The sequence below is a fragment of the Kogia breviceps genome, chromosome 8, assembly GCF_026419965.1.
Source record: "Kogia breviceps isolate mKogBre1 chromosome 8, mKogBre1 haplotype 1, whole genome shotgun sequence".
In the NCBI taxonomy this organism is placed as follows: Eukaryota; Metazoa; Chordata; class Mammalia; order Artiodactyla; family Physeteridae; genus Kogia; species Kogia breviceps.
Genome location: NC_081317.1, coordinates 42,695,235 through 42,716,465, shown reverse-complemented (window position 1 = coordinate 42,716,465; position 21,231 = coordinate 42,695,235). Strand labels below are relative to the sequence as shown.

Sequence of the window (21,231 nt, the reverse complement as noted above, 5' to 3'; positions counted from 1 at the left end):
GTCTTCCACAGTGATCGCAGACACCTCCTGAAATCCCAGACACGTGATGAACCTTTTCACCAGAGCAGAGGTTTGTAAGTTAAGGTCCACAGACCACTAGGGAGTCTACGGAAGCACTTCAGGGACTTTATAAACTCCCTATTAATGTATATAAAATGTGTATATATACATTATCCTGGGGAGAAGGCTTGATGGCTTTCATCATTTCTTTTTTTCAGCCGTGCCGCGCAGCTTGCAAGATCTTAGTTCCCTAACCAGGGATTGAACCCGGGCCACCACAGTGAAAGCACCAAGTCCTAACCACTGGACCACCAGGGACTTCCCTATCATATATATTTTTTTAATCTAGTCTATGGAAGAGCTCTGTGGAAGTCTCCAAGTTGGCATTACTGGGACAGAGAGAGGCAGTTAGGCCAATTCTGTCACAGATGAGCCCTGAATCTCTGATATCTAGCCATATCCAATGTATGTGATGAAACTCCAGGAAATGTCAATGAACCTGCAGAGACTCTTAATGACCATCCCAAGTATGGCCTGGTCCCTGAAGGGACTATTCATCCCTGGATATCAAAGAGACAAACCCAGGAGAGGAAAAAACATATATGCTCTGAGTCTATGGCTAGCTACATTCATCAGGATCCCAAGCCAAGCCTCTGAAACTGACCCCGGGGCAGGAAGAGGGGAATGGGAGACATTGAAAAGGAGCAGAGGGAAGGAAGACCCATAACTGGCCCAGAAAGCCAACCAGAAAATACAGTATGTGCCCTGGCAGGACACAGCCTACTCTGGAAGCTTCAGAAATGCAAGGTGTTTTAAGCCAAGGGCTGATTTATACTCTGGTTCTCAAAATTTAGTATGAATAAAGATCATCCTGAATGTTTGTTATATAGTGCTGATTCCTAGACCCATGGAATTGTGATTCAATAGTTCTGGGGTAGAACCCAGGTATTTATATTTTTTAAAAGGAAACTAGTAATTCTGGTCTCAGGAGTCCATGGAGTATACCTTTAGAAAGAGAGTTTCTCTGGGTTCTAAGGCATCAGATGTGGAGAACAGGATAGATCAAGTGAACCCTCTTTCCCAATCCCTAACATTCCCCCCACCAAAATAAAAGCAGAGGCTTCCAGTTACCATTTATCGAGCCCTTCTCTGTGCCAGACACTATGCTAAATCTTTTACATGGATTATTCTATTTAATGCTTATAACCCTGAAGTTCAGGGAAAATAAGTAACTTGCCTAAGATCCCTCAGCTCTGAGTACCTGAGCCAGGACTGGAACCCAGATCTGAATCCAGAGTCTGTTCTTAACCAACAAGCCCATGATTCTAGAAAGAGTCATAGTAATGACACCAAAGGAAAACCTATGAAGCCACATCCCCTCCACAGGGTCGAGGGAGAAGGCCATGGGCCACAGGGTAAGGAGGCAACCACTGCAGGAAAGGAAGCAGACAATTGGGCAGGCTCAAAGGTCCAGAGTTGAGCCAGTCAGAAGGAACTATTTATTGGATAAGGAACTATTTATGGATCAGCTGGGCTGATAAGATAAGGACTACATTCCTGGAATGCAGAAGGAACAGAGGACAGAGACGAAAAATATTGGACAAAAGGGCTTTAAAGGAAATGACCAGCCTCAGAGAAATCAACGAAAGCCATGGAAACTTGGTCAGCACAGGCCCAAGGCCCCTGCAGGTCTATGACCTCTGCTGGTTAGTACTGCATTTTACTGTTCAGCTGAGGGCGAAAATAATGAGTTCAATGCACCAGAACCAAGACCAACTTTGGAGCCCAGGATCTTTTACAGATTCTTAGATCTTCATCCTTTAAAGGGGCATAACAATAGTAGCTACCCCAGAGTTACATACAGTAAGACGTAAATGAGATCTTTTGGATAGAGTACTTAACATAATACCAGAAACAAAGGAGCTGGATAAGTGTTAGCTGCTATAATCACTAATTACTACTAATTATGACTATACCCATGCTCACCAAAAAAACCACTGTGGCATCTTGTTTATTTGTGAACGACACAGGTCAAATGTGGTCTCTGTGGATTAAGGTTTTTCTCTCTTCAGAGAGAAGTTATTGTTAAGATGTTCTTTTTTTTTTTTTTTTTTACAAACAAGAGCAAAAAATGTCACACCACCAAACAGATCAACAACTGATCAAAAATAATGTTTTAGACTTCCTTTCACCTTTAGTTTTGATGTTATCCAAAAAGTAACTTAATCCAACTGTTCCATCCAAATTTGTTCTGAGGGAAAAGTGAAGCAATGGGGTTCTGTGCAACTTTTCATTCAACAACTATCTTTTTGTGCATCAGAGCTGACTTTGCGACTATTAGCTGAACTCCTGATAGTTTTCAATTACCTAAGAGAGATACCCCAAACAAATGAACTTTATCTTCAGACAACAGATTTAAGCAAGACACCAAGAAGACTTGACAGCTGAACTGTGATGAACATATGGCTGAGTATTTCCATACCATCCAGGAACTCCTGATATTAGAAGAAAACTCTATCCTTCTACCCCCTCACCTAGCCTGTTTGCTCAGAGTGAAGGAGAACTGATGAGACAGACTTCCTGGGGAAAGGAGCAATTGGGTGGTTTGGGACAGAAAGCAATGAAGGGGACAGAAGAAACTAGGTCTCCCTATGAATGAGGGAAAGAGAGAGAATATTACAGACCAGATTAATATCAGAGAACAAGACCAATCAATGCCTTTGGGATAAATAAGAGACCATTCTGGCTGCTCTGATGAAAGGGTACCACCTGCCTCTGAGGAGGGAGGATAATGTAAGAAACAGAAATATATAAGCAGCCCTCTGCCTCTATATCCTGTGTTTGATCAGTTTGAACATGGCTTTGCTCCCATTAGTCAGACCTGATGTGGCTCCTGGAGATGGTGGGCCAGGCCTATCCCAGCCACCCTCACCAGAGAACATATCCATGACAAACCCTAATTGCTAATGCCTGAACTATTCAAGTCACCCTATATTGTGGCCACTCAGGAATAGAACAAGCTTTGGGGAAAAAAAAAAAAATTGCATGTTTTAATTCAAGAAATAAACATTCACACACAATCCAGAACAGGTGTCAGGAATTTGCTCTAAACAATCAGCCACACCTGCTGCAGAAGTTCAGGCTCCACAGAATCACTTTGGCCAGTGCTTCCTGAGATGCGCTTTCAGCTGAGGAATGGAAGGCAGCAGCTGCTGGCACTCATGACAACAGAGGGGCAGCTTCAAGAGCTCACACATCCCATCTTGGACAGTCACTCTGCCAGCCTCTTGTACCATCTCAATCACAGCTGCAAGCAAGGAAATAGAGTTTAGAGCCCAGATAAAAAAAGAAAGAAAGAAAAGGAAGGAAGGAAGGAAGAGGAAGGAGGAGGGGGAGGGCGGGGGGGGGGAGGGAGGGAGGGCGGGAGGGAGGGAGGGAGGAAGGAAGGAAGGAAGGAAGGAAGGAAGGAAGGAAGGAAGGAAGGAAGGAAGGAAGGAAGAAAATCTGACTCCCAAATATGTCAGGTATCCTTAAAGCTAGTAAACTTGAGGTTACATTCACTATTGGGAAAATGGGCTCAGTCAGGTTCTAAATCTGAGCAACTTATTTCTGAGATGATTACATTCCTTCAGGATACACTCTAAGCAACCCATGTTACTAAGTCAAAGGCTTATTATCACAGGGCTTTACCCCTAGTTAGCCCTTGGTCAATGGGAGCTGTCATCATTAACATCCCAGCATGATGAAGTTCCACAGTATACACACTGGGAAATGCTTCCTGCTGTATACACAGCCTTCCCCTGTTAAGTAACCACTCTTGACGGAAGGCAGCCCCCAAGTTCCTCCTAGCTGCTGGCAGAAGGAAGAAATAACTGTCTAGAGCCTTCAGACCCATGAACTCCAATAATTCTCAGGAAAACCTCTGAACTCCCCCATTGTTAAAATAAACAATCTTTTTTAGACCCTGACATAACAGCATTCTAAGTCCCCCAAGAAGGCTGCTCACAGCAAAGTGGCAATCCTACTACAATCCAAATAACCCAGTTTCTTTTAATGGGGCTCTCTGTACAGGCAACACAAAGTTGTACATGGGTTTTTGAAGCCAAATTATTCCAGAAAACAAATGAATCAAGTATAAGAACAACTGAGAAGGGCCCTGGTGGAGCAGTGGTTAAGAATCCGCCTGCCAATGCAGGGGTCATGGGTTCAATCCCTGATCTGGGAAGATCCCACATGCTGCCGAGCAACTAAGCCCATGCGCCACAACTACTGAGCCCGCGTGCCACAACTACTGAAGCCTGCGCGCCTAGAGCCCATGCTCTGCAACAAGAGAAGCCACCGCAATGAGAAGGCTGCGCACTGCAATGAAGTGTAGTCCCCTCTCGTCCCAACTAGAGAAAGCCCGTGCACAGCAACAAAGACCCAACACAGCCAAAAATTAATTAATTAATTAATTTTAAAAAAGAACAACTGAGAAAATGAAACAAATGTAAAAACCAAAGAACACTGTTTACCTTGTGATTCAAGGAAGTATTCCGTATTGAAAGAATTCCAGTGTTTTTTGTTTTTAAGGCAAGGAGAATCAAAATCCTGGCTGATCACATGAAGGTGTACATGGCTAGTTGAGAGGAAACAAAGATTGACCATTAAAACCAGCTTAATCAAAATGACAAAAAGTATGGGTATGTAGATTATTGATAGTGTTTCCATTTAACTCCACTCATTCATTCACTTAAGACTATTTAAAGCAACCTAAATGTCCACTGACAGATGAATGGATAAAGAAGATGTGGTACATATACACAATGGAATATTACTCAGCCATTAAAAGGAACGAAATGAGGTCATTTGTAGAGACATGGATGGACCTAGAGACTATCATACGGAGTGAAGTAAGTCAGAAGGAGAAGAACCAATATATATTAATGTATATTTGAGGAATCTAAAAAAATGGTATAGATGATCTTATTTGCAAAGCAGAAATAGAGACACAGATGTAGAGAACAAATGCATGGACACCAAGAGTGGAAAGGGGATGGGATGAATTGGGAGACTGGGACTGACATGTAGACACTACTATGTATGGAATAGATAAACCAGTGAGAGCCTGCTGTATAGTGCAGGGAACTCTACTCAATGCTCTGAGGTAACCTAGAGGGGAGGGAAAACCAGAAGGGAGGGGATATGTGTATACATATGGCTGATTCATTTCACTGTACAGCAGAAACTAGCACAACATTGTGAAGCAACTATACCCTAAATAAAAAAAATTTTTTTAAAGACTATTTACTTCTCATTAAGTACCTACCCGGGCCAAGCACTGTACTAGCACTAGGAATTTGGCAGTGAACAAAATGGGAAAGGCCTATGCCCTTACAGAAATTATATTCTAATGAGGGGAGAGAAATAATAAATAAGTAAACAGATAAACAAGTAAAATTCAAAATGTTAACATTGTTAAGAAAAAAATAAAACAGGGAAATGGGATAGAGAGTGCCTGAGGGTACAGGCTGCCTCTTTAAGTAGCTAGGGTGTCCAGGGAAGGCCTCTCCCAGGCAGTGATTTGAGCTGAGAAAGCAGTCATGAAAGCAAAGATCTGAATGAGTGTTTCAAGGAGTGGGGAGACCAAGTTTGAAGGCCCTGAAAAAGGGCTTGGTGCAACCAAGGAGCAGAAAGGAAATATGGCTGGAATGGCTAGAATGGCTGGAAACAGGAGCAGGGACTTAGGTAGGAGCCAGATCATAAAGGGTCTTATAGATTGGCAGAGGGTTTGCATTTTATTCTGAGTACACTGGGGAACCACTGAAGGATTTTAAGCAGGGGTGTCCTGTTATCTGATTGACACTTTAAAAGATCACTCTGGCTACTGTGTGGAGAAAGGACTGTAGAAAGGGTAAAGATGGATACAGAGAGACCAGTTAGGAGGCTGCTGCAGCAGTCCAGGCCAGAAATAATCATGTTTTAGACAGGAGCTATAGCAGTCAAGATGACAAGAAGCAATCCAATTTTGAATATATTCTGGAATAGAACCAATGGGACCAACTAATGGATTGGATGTGGGTTTGGGGAGGTGCCACTTGCTGAGATGAAGAAGCTTCAGGAAAAGCAGGTTTGAGGAAGAAAACCAAGAGTTTGCTTTTGGACTTGTTAAACCAAGTAGGATGACTTTTTGTATAGCTTTGACTCTTAGAATCAGTAATATTTCACATTCTCCCAATAAATCATCAAAACCAACCAGTGCCGTGTGGGAATTTAAAATGGAAAATAAGCAGTAACAAATAAACCTAACTGTATTACAGATGAAAAGGGAACCACACTGAAGGGGGTCAGGAAGAAAATAACTACCTAATTAAGTTTGGAAAACAGTATTTTGACTGGATTCTGTAAAGATAAAAAGAATGTTATTCAAAGACTGTACTCTAGTGAGTAAAATGTCTTTCTCACCTGGGTGCGGACTAGCAATTCTGCAACTATTTTATGTGTATACTAGGACTGAACAAATAAGTGAACTAATTGTAGATAAAGAGAGCCAAATTTCTCACTGTTGGAGAAAAAAGTCACAAAAAAGGAAACGGGGGGGCTTCCCTGGTGGCACAGTGGTTGAGAGTCCGCCTGCCGATGCAGGGGACACGGGTTCGTGCCCCGGTCCGGGAGGATCCCACATGCCGCGGAGCAGCTGGGCCCGTGAGCCATGGCCGCTGAGCCTGCATGTCCGGAGCCTGTGCTCCACAATGTGAGAAGACAAGGATGAACCTGTGGAGTTGGACCGGAATCAGAAGTATCAGAAGTATCAGCATGAGCTCATGGCTTTCCATACACATGTACAGGTAGGTAAACAGAGAAATAAACAGAGAGGTGCATGTACCTGTGTGGGTTAGGATTCATGCATGTATTTCCTGGCTCCATCTGCTAAGAAGACCTAGAAGCAAAGACACTCTGGAACCAACCACTTCTCTCTACAGAAACCTCATGCCCTAGTCTTGGCTTAGGAATGTCATTATACACTAAAAGGAACTAGGGCTCTTTGGAAAAGTGGTTCATTCCAGGGCTAGAACAGGAAAAATATAAGATAAGCCTTGAACATCTTGGTGCAGAAAATAAGGAAGAGCTCAAAAAATGTTTGGGGCATATCAAAGTGATACAGGAGCCAATCTAAAGGAATTTCCAATGACCAAAGCTGGAACAATTTGAGCAATAAACAGAGATAGATTAAATTAAATCCTATAGACTAAAATAAATATACATGAGTCCATACGTGTATTGAATAAATACATAATGGGGGAGAAGGGACAGCTCTTCCACACAGAGGAATTCCAATTAATAAATTAGAAGGAATGAGGGAAACATAAAATTACCATTAGGCAAACACCATAATAATAACTGTTGCAGGCAAGATCCACCAATAGATGCTAAAATCACTGGGCAAAAGTTTGAGGAGAAAATATATAGCAGCATATAGTCTTAAACATCTCCCCCAAAGATATTCATCAATTACAAGGGAAAAACAGTAACTTTGAGTAGAGAAACCTGGCAGACACCACCTCAACAAAGTGATCAAGGTGAGTATCATGAGCAACAAACCATCTCGACATCATGCACTCCTTGATATGATGCACTAAGAAGGACACATATCATTTCTGTAGTATATTGGCAAAAAAAAAAAAAGTCATAACCTCAATCTAGTCATGAAAAAAACATCAGACAAACTCAAATTGAGAGACATCCTGTAAAACAACTAGCCGGTACTCAACAAAAGTGTCAAGGTCATGAAAACCAGAAAAGGAGGAGGAACTGTCACACATCAGGGAGACTAAGGAGAGACAACAAATAAATGCAATGTGGGATCCTGGAACAGAAAAAAATGGAAAGAAAAGTGGCTGAAATTCAAATAAGGCCTAGAGTTTAATTAGTGGTGATATTATGGAAGATCTTTGTACTACTTCAAATTTCCAGTTTTATATTTTCTAAATTGAAAATATATTACATTTACAATAGAAAAAATATTTAATTTATTACCTTTTCCTTCCTATGTTTAATTTATTCAAAATGATACCATAAAGAGTGATCATAAAAGGATATGTAACTGGAAACTTTACTTACTGGCCATTTTGCTTCCCACCCACACCAGCCACGGCTCTTGCCTTTAGCATTCTTCCTTAGCACAACAGCAGATGCAGAAAATGGACATGTGGACACAGGGTGGGAAGCAGGGGGTGGGATGAATTGGGAGATTAGGATTGACATAAATACACTACCATGCGTAAAATACATAACTAGTGGGAACCTGCTGTATAGCACAGGGAGCTCAGCTCGGTGCTCTGTGGTGACCTCAATGGGTGGGATGGGGTGGGGGAGGGAGGTCCAAGAGGGAGGGGATATGTGTTTACATATAATCGATTCACTTCGTTGTACAGCAGAAACTGACACAGCATTGTAAAGCAACTATACCCCAATATACCAATTTAAAAAAAATTTTTTAAAGGTATAGGGCTTCCCTGGTGGCGCAGTGGTTGAGAATCTGCCTGCCAATGCAGGGGACACGGGTTCGAGCCCTGGTATGGGAGGATCCCACATGCCGCGGAGCAACTAGGCCCGTGAGCCACAACTACTGAGCCTGCGCGTCTGGAGCCTGTGCTCCGCAACAAGAGAGGCCGTGATAGTGAGAGGCCCGCGCTCCGGGATGAAGAGTGGCCCCCGTTTGCCACAACAAGAGGAAGCCCTCGCACAGAAACGAAGACCCAACACAGCAAAAATAAAGACATTAATTAATAAACTCCTACCCCCAACATCTTCTTTAAAAAAAAAAAAAAGGTATGGACACCATGATTACTATGTGAAAAGGGCTTTGTGATCAAGGGCTATTAGTCATGAGCTCTGCAGCATTAGGGAAACAGGATTATGGGTGACTTTTTGCCCTAAATTTTTGAATAAGGTTTTAACAATTAAAAAATATTTTTTTAATGAGATACAACATAACTTCCACCCTGTGACCTAGCAATTCCACTTCTGGGTATTTATACAAGAGAAAAAAAATGAAGTATATCCATGATATACACAACAACATGCATGAATCTCAAAATCCATTATGCTGACCAAAAAAAGACAAAAAATACATTTTATGATTCCATTTATATGAAGTTCTAGAACAGACAAAACTAATCTATGCTGAAAGAAAGGAGAACACTTGGGGATTAAGGGGAGGATTGCAAGAAAGGAGCACAAGGGAACTTCCTGGGAGATGATAGAAACATTCTGTATCTTGATCACAGTGATAGTTACATGGCATATACATCAAGACTGATCAAACTATAGATCTTATTGTGCATTTTATTGTATGTAAGTTATATCTCAATTTAAAATAAAGAGTATTGATGGGGAAAAAATGTGGCACAAAAATTTCACTTGTTAAAGTGACCAGTAATCTAAGCCATAATTACCCACCTAATAAAATGTGAAGACTGTTAGGTGGTTAAATAAAATAACCAAAAGAAATTCTGACACATGCTACAATATGGATGAACCTTGAAGACATTATCCTAAGTGAAATAATCCAGCCACAAAACAACAGATACTGCATAATTCCACCTATACAAGGTACCTAGGTAAGTCAAATTCATAGAAACAGAAAGTAAAATCGTGGTTGCCAAGGGCTAGGGGGAGGAAGGAATGAGAGGTAGTTCAGGAAGATGAAAAAAGTTCTTGAAATAGATGGTGGTGATAGTTGCACAACAATGTGAATGTACTTAATGCCATTGAACTGTACACTTAAAAATAGTTAAAATAGTAAATTTTATGTTATGTATATTTTACCACCAAAAAAAAAAAAAACAGCATAAGATAAAGACTCAGAAACCCAATCACTCTGCTTATCTTGTTGCTCAGCTCAAAAGAAATGGAGATCTGCCTTGCTTTCATTCCTTGAAAAGAATCAATCATTCCTTTCTGAATCCTTCTGGGTATGAGCCAGAGGAAAACAGGCTCTACACTTTTTTCTCATTTTATTTTCAATCTTAGATCTACTAGGCTGTCATGAAAGAATTCAGTGATGCTTGCCTCCTTCAAAGCAATGGTCCCTAATCATTTAGGGGTTATAGATGCTTCTGAAAAATCTGATAAAAGCCACTAACCACCATTCTTCACCCGAAGGCAATGAAGCCGCTTCATCTAGTTCATAAGTTAGGCTCTCAGAGTTTACACTTTGAGAAGAACAAAGAACTGTATGTTATCGAATTATAAGCAGAAGTAGGAACTCAAGGCTTACAAGCAAGTCAGGCAGGAGGGTTGAAGTTTCAGCCCACCTGCCTTGGAAACACCCCACCCTACTCCCCTGGACCTCAGGGCTATGAGCACAGTCAGCAGACCCAGGCTGAATCCATCTGTCCACCTAGATAGAACCAGGACACACCAGCACTCCCCACAAGGCTTACCTCATGCTGGGAATGGCATGGTAGCCCAATCGGAAGCGGAGTTTACTAGACCCAGCAAAGTCTGCAATCACTTTTTCCCCCACAGTGTGCATGTGTCTGAGGAGCTCAAGGTGTTCTCCGGTCACAGCCTTCAGACTGGAAATGGAGGCCCATGGTAAGACCAGCCAGTGGTGACGAGCCTTGGGGTATTTATCCTTAATCACCACCACCTGCTCATCTTTGTAAACCTAGCAGAGGGGCACAAGAAAAGGAAATGGACATCTACAGTGCATCTTGTGTGTGCCAGATACAGTCACATTCATTAACTCACTTAGTTCCCACCACAATCTTGTGCAGAAGGTCTTAGTATCCCAATTTTGACCGATGAAAGCACAGAGACTCAGATAAGTTGAGTGTCTTGCGCCAGGTCACATAGTTATCAGTACTAAGTGGGAAGTCTAGAATTCCAACACAGATCTAGTTGACTCCAGTCTGAGTTTTCAGTCACCACACTACACAGAACACACAGAAGAGGCACAGTACAAAATAGTTCCTGAGGATCTGATGTAAAACCCCTGCAGGCAGGAATTCAAATGCACCCTTCTCACTCTAACACAGCAGACCACATGATACATACAAGTGTGCTCCAAGAAGCCCTATCAGATTACCCCTTGTCACCCCAGGATGTAATTTAAGAACTCAGACTCCTCCCAGGATGACGCCTGACTATTAATCCCAGGGCAGCCCAGTAACTACAGTCACTATATATTATCTGACACTCTGTTGAAAGAGACCACACTAAGGTTAACACAACTTCCCTTATAATAGTACCCAGAAGTTTAGAAAGAACAAGGCAGAAGGGATATTCATTTGAAAAACTTGGCTTCTCTCCAAAGAACTCCAGTTGCTAACTTACTGACAATGAGAAAAGCCACTTGATCTCACAAAAGAGCGAAATAAAATGAATCTCACTCAGAAGGACTAATCTCCTTTGATTTCATTTGTAGTTATGAACTCTGTGGAGTGATCATTTAAAACGTGAAATGTATTTCAATGCCAAAATTTTATTGACCTGCATTTTGGGGTCCTCCATTGAAATCTTCAAGCCTTGACTCCAGTGGCCCACTGATTCCTAGAGCAAAAAGAGGCAATGTAAATTGCAAATGCGATAGTTAAATTTGTCAGTAGTTAATACTGGAAGTCAGCGAAGTCCAACCAAACTTGGAAATAAGGTCAGTCTTTAAGAATTAAACTATATCTCTTTACCTCAATCTTTTCCTTTATGAACCATAAGCCATTCCCATTTTCTTCCCATATTCAGAGTTGCATGTCTAGACAGAAGTTGGAAACACCAGAGTGTGAATTGCATCTTCTCTGCCCTCTCCCACTCCATCTACAGCCTAAGTTTCCACTTTGACATCAGGATGTGAATCACATGATCTATGAAGAATGTTCCAATCTTAACCTTCTGTAGATATACACTGACCCATTTTAGCAGCTCAGTGTTAAGCACACTGCCATTTATCACCCTACCTTCAAGGGGCTTACCTCAGGAATTCAAGAGAAAAGTACATAAAGGGATATTCACCCAACTGACTGGTGACACAAACAAGTGACTCTTTCATCATGGTTAATAACCCCTTAGGCATGTCTGGGCTTTACTGCATACAAAACAATTAAGTAGTCATTACACCTCATTTAATCTCCACATCATCTATCAAGCACATTACCCTCACCTTTTTGGTGGATGCATCTTTCTCCTTCTTTGGGGGCACAGAGCACTGGCTAGGGTTGTTCCCAGGTTCTAGTCTTGTACTGGGCTCAGCTTCCGGGGCAGCATCCCTTTCTACAGAATCACTGTTGCCTGACCTCTTTCTCTTCCTGTGTGTTTCCAGGCCAGGGTTCTTTGTCTCTTCCTCAAACTCTATGATATATGGATAAAGTTCATTCACCAGGTGGAGGACCTGGCCAGGCTGCAGCTTCACCTCTTTGTCTTTCCCAATTATGAGTGAGTCAACGCTGGTGGGATTGACCCCTACCTATGGAATAATCAGAAAATAATTATAATAATAGCAATAACACCATTAGCAATATAGCTACTCCTATGTTCACTACTTACTATGTGCCAGGCACTGTGCTTAATATTCACTTCTGTTACTCTGCCATTTCCACATGTGACAGAGAAGCCTTTATTGGCTGGCACAGACATTCTAAAGTCAACAGTGTAAGAAAATCATCAAGTATAACATGGAAATCCAAGTTACAAATAGACATACCTGCTTTACCTTGACATATCCTTTGTTACACTCTGCTTTCAACTGTACTGAAAGAGATTGAAAAAAGTTAAACCCAAATGCCATGAAAAACCAGGCACTTGCTCCTGTTCTCCCTACAAGACAATGAAGCCTCACTCCAGGAGGCAATGTGACAAGGGTTTTCTCAAAGGCCTAAGAGCAAAATCATCCATTATTCAGGTGGCTAGGGCTCCAGGACCTTCCATAAAATGCCCAACAGTGTACATACTCCCTTAGCTATTGCTAATATCTTTATAAGGCAGCTTCACTGAATCCCCACAAGTCTCCCTATTCCAGAGCCCTTGGCCCACTCAGGATCACAGATTCTGCAGTCAGGAAAGGGGACCCATTTCTCTCACAAGCTCTTATATCTCAGGATTAAATCAAGACTTCCACTATTGTATGAAACCATCAGATTCCTTCAACAGAGAAAAAGGTAAAAGATACGTTCCTGGAAAACTGAAGTTTAGCTGGCCTTGGGTAGGAGGAGTAGAAAGAATATTCTAGAAAAAGGATTGCAGGGACAGAACAGTCTGAGCATGTGTGGGAAGAAGTAACACTAAACACTTGTGTTCAGATACGTGAACAAAAAGCTTCTGGACATGCTGACATACACATCCCTACAGCTGCTGCTGTGACAAGGCAGACAGAGAGCAAGAAGCAGTGTCTGCTTCTGTACGTTTGGCTTAGCCAGCTCAAGCATGGATTTTTTTCTTTTTCCCATTTAGATTACCTCATGTGGGAAAAACCATAATCAGTGCTGCAGACTCCAAGCCTTAGGAACCCCTACTATGGCAAACACACTGCAGGGGGAGGCCTGGTAGCAGTGAGCATGTCTGGAGTTTACAGGTAAAAAATGAGGTACATGGTTAAGATTTTTCCTAAGGACTTTCATTTCATTAAATCCCACAAAAGACATTTCAAGAGCTAGATGTCATAGTCTTTTAAAGATACCACCCTGTGTGTGTGGCGAAATGTAAAGGATGAAACCATCCCATCACTTCTCAGACACGGTTCCAACCTGGAAATCCCAGAATTCAATTGTCTCACTGCCCAAAGAGGAATCTCCCTGGGCAAAGCAGAGAGCAGAACTCAGTTCCACCACCCCACAGTACAGGATAGAACCTGCCTGCTCCCAACACTGAATATTAACCTATTTCAGAGGGTGGAGTCAGGAGTGCATGGGGCCCTAGCACTGGCTAAAAGAGCTCAGTTCCTGAGTTTTGTTTATGGCACACAAAAGGTTTTCTATCAGTAGCATCCAGGAAATGTATATCTTTGATTATCACTATCTGAGGGAACCAAACATGGTAATCTCCACAATCCTATGACCAGTTACCTTGCTGCCGAGAACATTTCTTGTCAGTGATCTTGGTCTCGGGGCCGCGCCCAACCATGACTGCTTCCAAATGTGGAAGTTTGATTCGCTGGTGCCGATTGTCCTGTCTCACCAACCAGCACACCCACATCATTACTCTGAGAGACAAAACACAAGAGAATTGCTGTAAAAACTAGCACAGGTCCTCCAGGGCCACACCCCAGCACCACCATACATGCCATTTACCAGCTGTTCATCTTGAGGCAAGTGACTTCACCTCCCTAGTCTCAATTTCCTCACCTGTAAAATGTGATAATGACAGGCCTCATAAAGGTGTTGTGAGGATTAAATAAAACAATATGGGTAAAATATTTACTTCTGTGCCTCAGTCATGCTATGTAATCAAATATTAGTTATGTTTATTGATATACTCTATGTGCTGGACATTAAGCTACCTGCTGAGGATCAAAGAATGATGAAACATTGTCCCTGGCGTTCAGGGGCCTGGAGTACAACGGGGCAGACTCATATACCAATTATTACAACATAATGTAATATCTACTATAAGAAGGGAGTAGCCAAATATGGCCTTAGCCTAGGGAAAGGAAAGACTAACTCTTGTAGGGAGCATCAAAAAAGGCTTCATGAGGAAGGGATATTCACGCTCAGTTTTAAAGGATGAGAAGCTTGCCTGGCAGAGAACTAAGGACATAAGAACAGAGGATGTTCTCCATAGGCATCAAGGTTTCCATTCCTTAACTGTCAAAACATACTGATGTTAGAACAACACATTTTACTGCCATCTGCCAGAAGATAGTCATAATAAATATACAAACCTACAATTTCTAAAGTGTGACTGCAGCACCTTTGTGCAATACACACCTGCACAACACTACTGGAGGGTCTGATATTCTTTTGTAAAACAACTTTTATGGTCATGTAGGATATCAGTAGAAGAGAAAGAGAAGAAATTCGGGAGAGGGATGAGGCCTGAACAAAGAAGATGGAGAGGAAAAAGAGCCAGGAGAAATTGTGATGGTAGACTTATTGCTGACTGCATATGGGGAATGACAAGGGAGTGAAGAGAGACACCAACCAAGATTTCTAATTTGGAAATACTCATTACCCAAAATGAGGAATACATTGGAGACATAATTTAGGGATAAACGATAAGTGAAGAAGGGATGATTTCAGATTGAAACACAATTAGATTAAGTTGCCTGCGGAAGATCCTAGAGTCACACTAGGATATAAAACTGAAAGTGTTTCAGGGAACAGAAAGAATCAGGGTCTTATAAAGGTAAATGCCACAAGGTTGTTAAAGTTGTAAGAATTATGACCAGCTCTGACACAAAAAGGAAGTATTTGTCCTTAATTGAATGTATATATATGAGCGGCATCAACATGTCACAGAAGTTAGGGTAAAAAGAGAGGATGAGATCACCTAGGGCAGAACAGGGAACTGTGGGAGGGACAGACTAGATCTTTGGGACACCTCCCTAGACTCTAGAAGCCTACTAATGCTCAAGCCTCTAATACCCTCTCTTTGTGAAACGCCCCTTGCAGGCAAGGCAACACTCAATCAGCTGCTCTGCACAAGCTTTGTATCCAAAGCGGAGAGAAAAGAAACCAGATTTTTCAAAATCAGTTTCATTAGCATCTGCAAAGACAGAATAATGCAAAGCAGAGTGAGCAAATGAGTGCTGAAGACACGCAGTCACAGAAATAGGATCAGTCAGGAAAGGCTTTGGAAACTGCCCAGTAGAAAAAGCCAAGAGCCAAGGGGACTGATAAGAAAGAAAAGGAGTGGGAGTGGACATTCCACTTCAAAAAGCACAAGTGACGGTACAGATTTCAGCAATGACAAGCCATGGGTGAGAGGTGAGAAGCAGACCTTAGTTGGCCAACCCAGAGGAGCTGCCCCAGAGAGTCACCCAAAGAAGGCAAAAGTGTTGAAAGAACACTAGGCCAAAATGTTGAGATTTAACAATCCATAGGAGACAACTGCCAGGGTCTGAGCTGCAGAGTGAGGTGAAATGATGCTGTGTATAGGCAGGCTGGAGTGGAGAAATCTAGAGTCAGAGATGAGTCATTTAATAAATTAAATGTGGGCCAGAGTTAGGTCTAAAAGGCAACTCCTTTGTGAGGGAGCTGATGCAAGAGCATGAAGAGTCAGCTGTAAATCTAAAATCCTAAACCCAGAGCCTCAAATGATGATGGTGCTACAGCCAAGTCCCACTTCTAAATGCTATGTGTTCAGAGGGGCACCTGTTTGCTCTTGCTGGAAACTGATGAATGAGCAGGTAATGGACTGAGAAATGAAGTATGTCTTCATTAAGCATTGGGAAATAAGTCATCTGGTGACTGACTACTCACAGTAATGAAGAAGCCTGAAGAGAGAACAGTTGGATAGCACGGACAGGAGGAAATCCAGTGGACAGCTGAGAGCATGGCTGACTTTTGCAGGATAACAGGACCTACACCTCCTGCCCCACACAAACATACATTCACATGCTCATTCCCTCTAAAGTTCTGAAGTTATAATGTTTCTATTTAGTACACCTTGAGAAACTGAAGCAGTGACTATATGATGCTTATGTACCTTAAGCAATATCTTCACCTATTTTAGCCTCCAATTCCAACTTCTAGGAATGAAGCATCTTAGAATATGGGGAGCACATAAGGATGGATGTTCCTGAATCTTCAATATAACTCATCCAGTAAAACTCCATAAACTGCAAGCTCTATGACAGCAGAAGTCAAGGTCATTTTTCCTTCCACTATACCCCTAGCACTTATTACCTAGCATACAGCAAGAATATAATAAATATTTGCAGGTGAATGACCAGATAATAATCCTATCCAGGTTCTCCTCCCTTCCTTCTCTCACTCCTCCTCTAGCTCCTCTTATGTGGGGTGCTTTGCTACTCTCTCTGAGCAACCCCATCTCCACATCTATGTGGGTAAATCCTAATTCTCTATTTTTCAGCCCCACACTTTTCACTCCAGATTTGTAGGGACTGGTCAGAAAGAAATTCTGATTATTTCTTAAGGGACCCAAGTGATCTGATGGGCCACACAAGGCCAGAAATCTGGTAACCTGGAACACACTGTCCAGAAGAATGTTCTGCAATAATAGAAGTGTTCTAAACACTATAGCCACCATGTGACAATCAAGCAACTGAAATGTAGCTGGTGCAACAGAGGAACTAAATTTTTTACTTAGTTTTTTAAAAATTTAACTTAAAGTTATGATAGCTACACGTGGCTGAGGGCTACCATAATGTCCAGCACAGCCCTGATCAATCCCAAATCCCTCAAGCTTGAAGTTGAGACTCTCATACTTTAACCCCAGAGAGGTTATTTCACCTCCCACTTCTTTTCATAAAATAGTCCCATTTACCCATCCCTCTCTCTCCTCCCTTCCCCTCACATACATCCTTCAGGTATAATGTACTGCATCAGGTCTCCCAAATAAGTCATTATGAATATGCTCTCCTGGTACTGAATTATACTCTTCCCTTCCTCCTAAAAAAAAAAAAATTCTTCTCAACCTCCAAGTCCCACCTCCTCCCTGAGGCCTTCACAGAGCCTTCTCTCCTCTACATCTCTTCTTCTCTTCTCTACATCTTGTTATTGGGTGTGGTCGAATTTACCTTCTCTGAAAATGAAATATGGATATAATCCCACTGGCCAAATGAGATTATAATCTCCTTGTAAACAGACTGTATCCATTCAGGAAACTCGGAGGAAGGGTCTCTGGAGGTCACTGGCCTAGGCTAGGTCTGGTCTTGTACTTCTGGATCCACTGGTCTTCAGCATACTTTTATCAAATGCATTTCATGTGCTAGGCACTTGCTAAATGTCTTACTTACATCATGTCATTTAATCTTCACAACTCTCATTCTAAGGAAAATTTAAGTCTTAGAGAAGAAAAGTAACACATTCAAGTCACACAGCCAATGTGTGCCAGAGATAGGATTTGAATTATTCCAGAGAACAGGTTATTTTGTTGCTGCTGTTGTCTTGTTTGGGGTTTTGATTTGTTTTTTTTTTTTTTTGGCCATGCTGCATGGCTTGCAGGATCTCAGTTCCCCGACCAGGGACTGAACCCGGGCCACCGCAGTGAAAGGCCAGAATCCTAATCACTAGACCACCAGGGAACTCCTGAGAATGGGTTCGTAATCACTATATCATATACTTCTTGTCTTCAGTCATTTGATCATTCAGTCAAAATTACTGCATGCCTACCATGTGCCTTATGCCACCCTGGTGCTGGGAATAAAGAGGTAACACATCTCACTTGTATTGTATGATGCAGGTATTATACATCATACCTGCCTTCAAAAGGCTGAGTCTTGTGGAGGAGAGACTCAAAAACAATTGTTAACAAATGTGGAAAGTATAATGATTGGTCTATGCAAAGGGTGCTGTGGGAGCACAAAGCTGGAGTATCCAACCTTGACTTGGAGAAAGGAGGTATCAAGGAAGGTTTTCGATAAGAGGTGGGCCTAAAATGAGAACTATATATTAACTGGGTTAATTAAGTGAAAGTGGGCAGCCTAATTAGGTGAGGAGCAGGAAGTAGAGAAAGGAATCAGAGAGAAGATTCCAGTCAAAGGGAACAGCAAGTTGGAGTTGGAGACAGAATTTAGAATACTCTTTTAAAAGTTTGGGAGCGGGGCTTCCCTGGTGGCGCAGTGGTTGAGAATCCGCCTGCCGATGCAGGGGACACGGGTTCGTGCCCCGGTCCGGGAAGATCCCACGTGCCGCGGAGCGGCTGGGCCCGTGAGCCATGGCCGCTGAGCCTGCGCGTCCGGAGCCTGCGCTTCGCAACGGGAGAGGCCACAGCAGTGAGAGGCCCGCATATCACAAAAAAAAAAAAAAAAAAGTTTGGGGGCGGGGGTCACACATGGATATGAGAAACCTGACCTTGTTTATACATGACTGGGACATAGACAAGGGCAGAAGAGACAAATGAAAACAAGGTCTCATAGGTGAAAGTATAAAAGAAAGGTCAGAAGCAAAAATAAAGGAAATTGCTTTTATCAGGAGACAGCTCATCCTCTGATACTAAAGGAAAGGTAAAGACAGGTGTAAGTCTAGATGACTGTATGAAGGGAAGGCAGGGGCAGAAATCTGAGGGAGAGCACATCTGATGACCTCAATTTTCTCCCTAAAATAGTAGACAACAACAGAGTAAGGTGTTTGGGAGCTTGATAGACAGTTGAGGAAAATTAATATAAAATAGTGGATAACATCCAAGCCTCTGTAATCCAACTGCTCAAGTTCAAATCTTGCCTCCACCACCTACGGACTGTGCGACTTGTGGCCAGTTATTTAAGCTAAGTCTTTATTTCTTCAGCTGTAAAACGATATTAATTACTGCTCTACACCATAGTGTTGTCACAAGGGCTAAATTAAGAAGTAAAAAGTTCAGTATCTGGCAAAAAACAAGCATTCAACACTACTATCACTTTTGCTAATAGTGAAGGTAGGATGAAAGCAGGAGCTAAAGAAATGTTAAAAGATCATCCGACAGCACTGACTGTGCAACTAAGGTGAAAGGGCACAAATCTGTTGTGTGTCTTCCCACGTGAAGAGTCCTATCTCAAGTGTTCTAACGACGCCCAATATAAATCAAATTCTCAAAAGACTCCAAACCTGGACCAGCTTAATTCCACATGGATATTATATACTTGCTTTGTTGAACCGCTATCACTGGTCTGCATGAGAAAAGGCTTTCTTCTTCTGGCCTTCCTGTAAGGCCTGTTGAGGACGCTGTGAAGGGCCCTCAAGTTCCTCTCATGGCGCGTTTCTGGAGAAAACAATGTCCTTCCTGACAGGCTGCGCCGCCTCCTTGAGTTGGACAGTGCCCATTCTCTAATCTTTCCTCTGCTTGTGTTCCGACCAAGCTAGGTACAGGTGTCAGGGGCACAGGTGAACGAACGCGAAGTGGGACGGAGACCAACGTGAGCGCCGCCAAAACACGGCAGGCGGTTAATGGGAAGCCCTGAGCCCTAGAGCCCGAGGATGCTGCAACGCCTGCCGGGAAAGAAGCCGTGAGAGCGTTATTCAGGGCACATCACTCAGAAGCAGTAGCGGACCCGGCCTGAGGCCCACTCTCACGGCTCTGAACCCGGCAGGCAAAAGAGACAGGCACATAACCGCCTTACCTAGAAACGGCGGAGGCTGACAAGCTCACGTTACTCCTCCACTTCCGGCGCTGTGGGATGACGTCGCGAGACAGACTGGAGAGCAACCAGTGATTACCTGCTGACAGGATCTCGCCCGATGCCCGGATCGGGAAGTGCCCGCCCCACTTGGACCCGTATTGGGCCACGGTCCAAGTTTGTATCTTGGCAGTTATCCCAAAGAGGACGAGTTTTCTCAGCATCTCTCTATGCGAGAGCTGGTACCCCGTCACCACCTCTTAGTTTCTGAAATGGGAGAGACTTCAGGCAGCTCTCCTCTCGGTGGCCGTTTCTAGGCAGCCGTCCAGCCTCTGACATTCCCTTCATAAGGAAAAGCTCCTACTTTTAAGGCCAGCTTTTGCGCTGTAGACAGTAGCTGCTTGTGGCCGCCCCCTTTCAAAGCTACAATCTGCTTTCTCCTATTCTGGGCGAGAAAGGACTGGAGGGGAGAAACCTTAGCGGAGAAACCTGCTAAGATTTTTGAATGCTGTCTTCACTAAATCAACTGGCTGAGGGGCAGTCGGGGAGGAGAGAAGCAGGATGTTGGAATGAGATGTGTTTACCGACTTTTACGGCAACTCCAGGATGTTCCCTAAGAGTCATATATTGCAATTATTCGAAGGCATTCTAGCAGATGGGAAAACTCCTCTCATTTGGAATATTGTTTCCTTCCAAAGGAAAGCAGAGACTCAATGGTACGATGGCGATATCAGAACTATCAAAACAGTGGGAGGATCTTCCAGGAAACACGGAAGGGAGACTTGCAGTTGTCAGCAGAGAAGATGCAGGTTTATATTAGGGTCACACCAGTAAGTGGAGGAGCACAGGAAGCTTCTCAGCGGCCACACAGGCCTCATGGCAATGGAATGTGGTTCACATTGCTCGAGGTAAAGAGAGGCTATTCTGGTGACCTGACCAGTTATTTCCTCAGAATTAAGCTTCTCTTAGCCTCTACTTCAACCTGACCTGCCTATGTTGTGTCTTGCATTCAAAACTGGATTGGATTATTCTAATTGGAT

The 21,231-nt window shown here is 42.8% G+C and overlaps 1 protein-coding gene across 2 annotated transcripts; it reads right to left on the bottom strand.

Moving 5' to 3' along the window:
- Nucleotides 1-987: 987 nt before the first annotated feature.
- APTX (aprataxin) lies at nt 988-20,253 on the bottom strand. 2 transcript variants are annotated; one of them, XM_059072807.2, is made up of 8 exons: nt 20,195-20,253; nt 14,040-14,176; nt 12,683-12,729; nt 12,143-12,445; nt 11,479-11,538; nt 10,428-10,654; nt 4,515-4,618; nt 988-3,307 (listed from the first exon to the last, which is right to left on the bottom strand). In XM_059072807.2, the coding sequence occupies exons 2-8, from the start codon at nt 14,170-14,172 to the stop codon at nt 3,153-3,155; spliced, it is 1,029 nt and encodes a 342-aa protein (XP_058928790.1). In that variant the 5' UTR covers nt 14,173-14,176; nt 20,195-20,253; the 3' UTR covers nt 988-3,152. The 2 variants fall into 2 exon arrangements, with proteins under 2 accessions (XP_058928790.1, XP_058928783.1); XM_059072800.2 differs by having other exon boundaries at nt 19,683-20,248.
- Nucleotides 20,254-21,231: the final 978 nt, after the last annotated feature.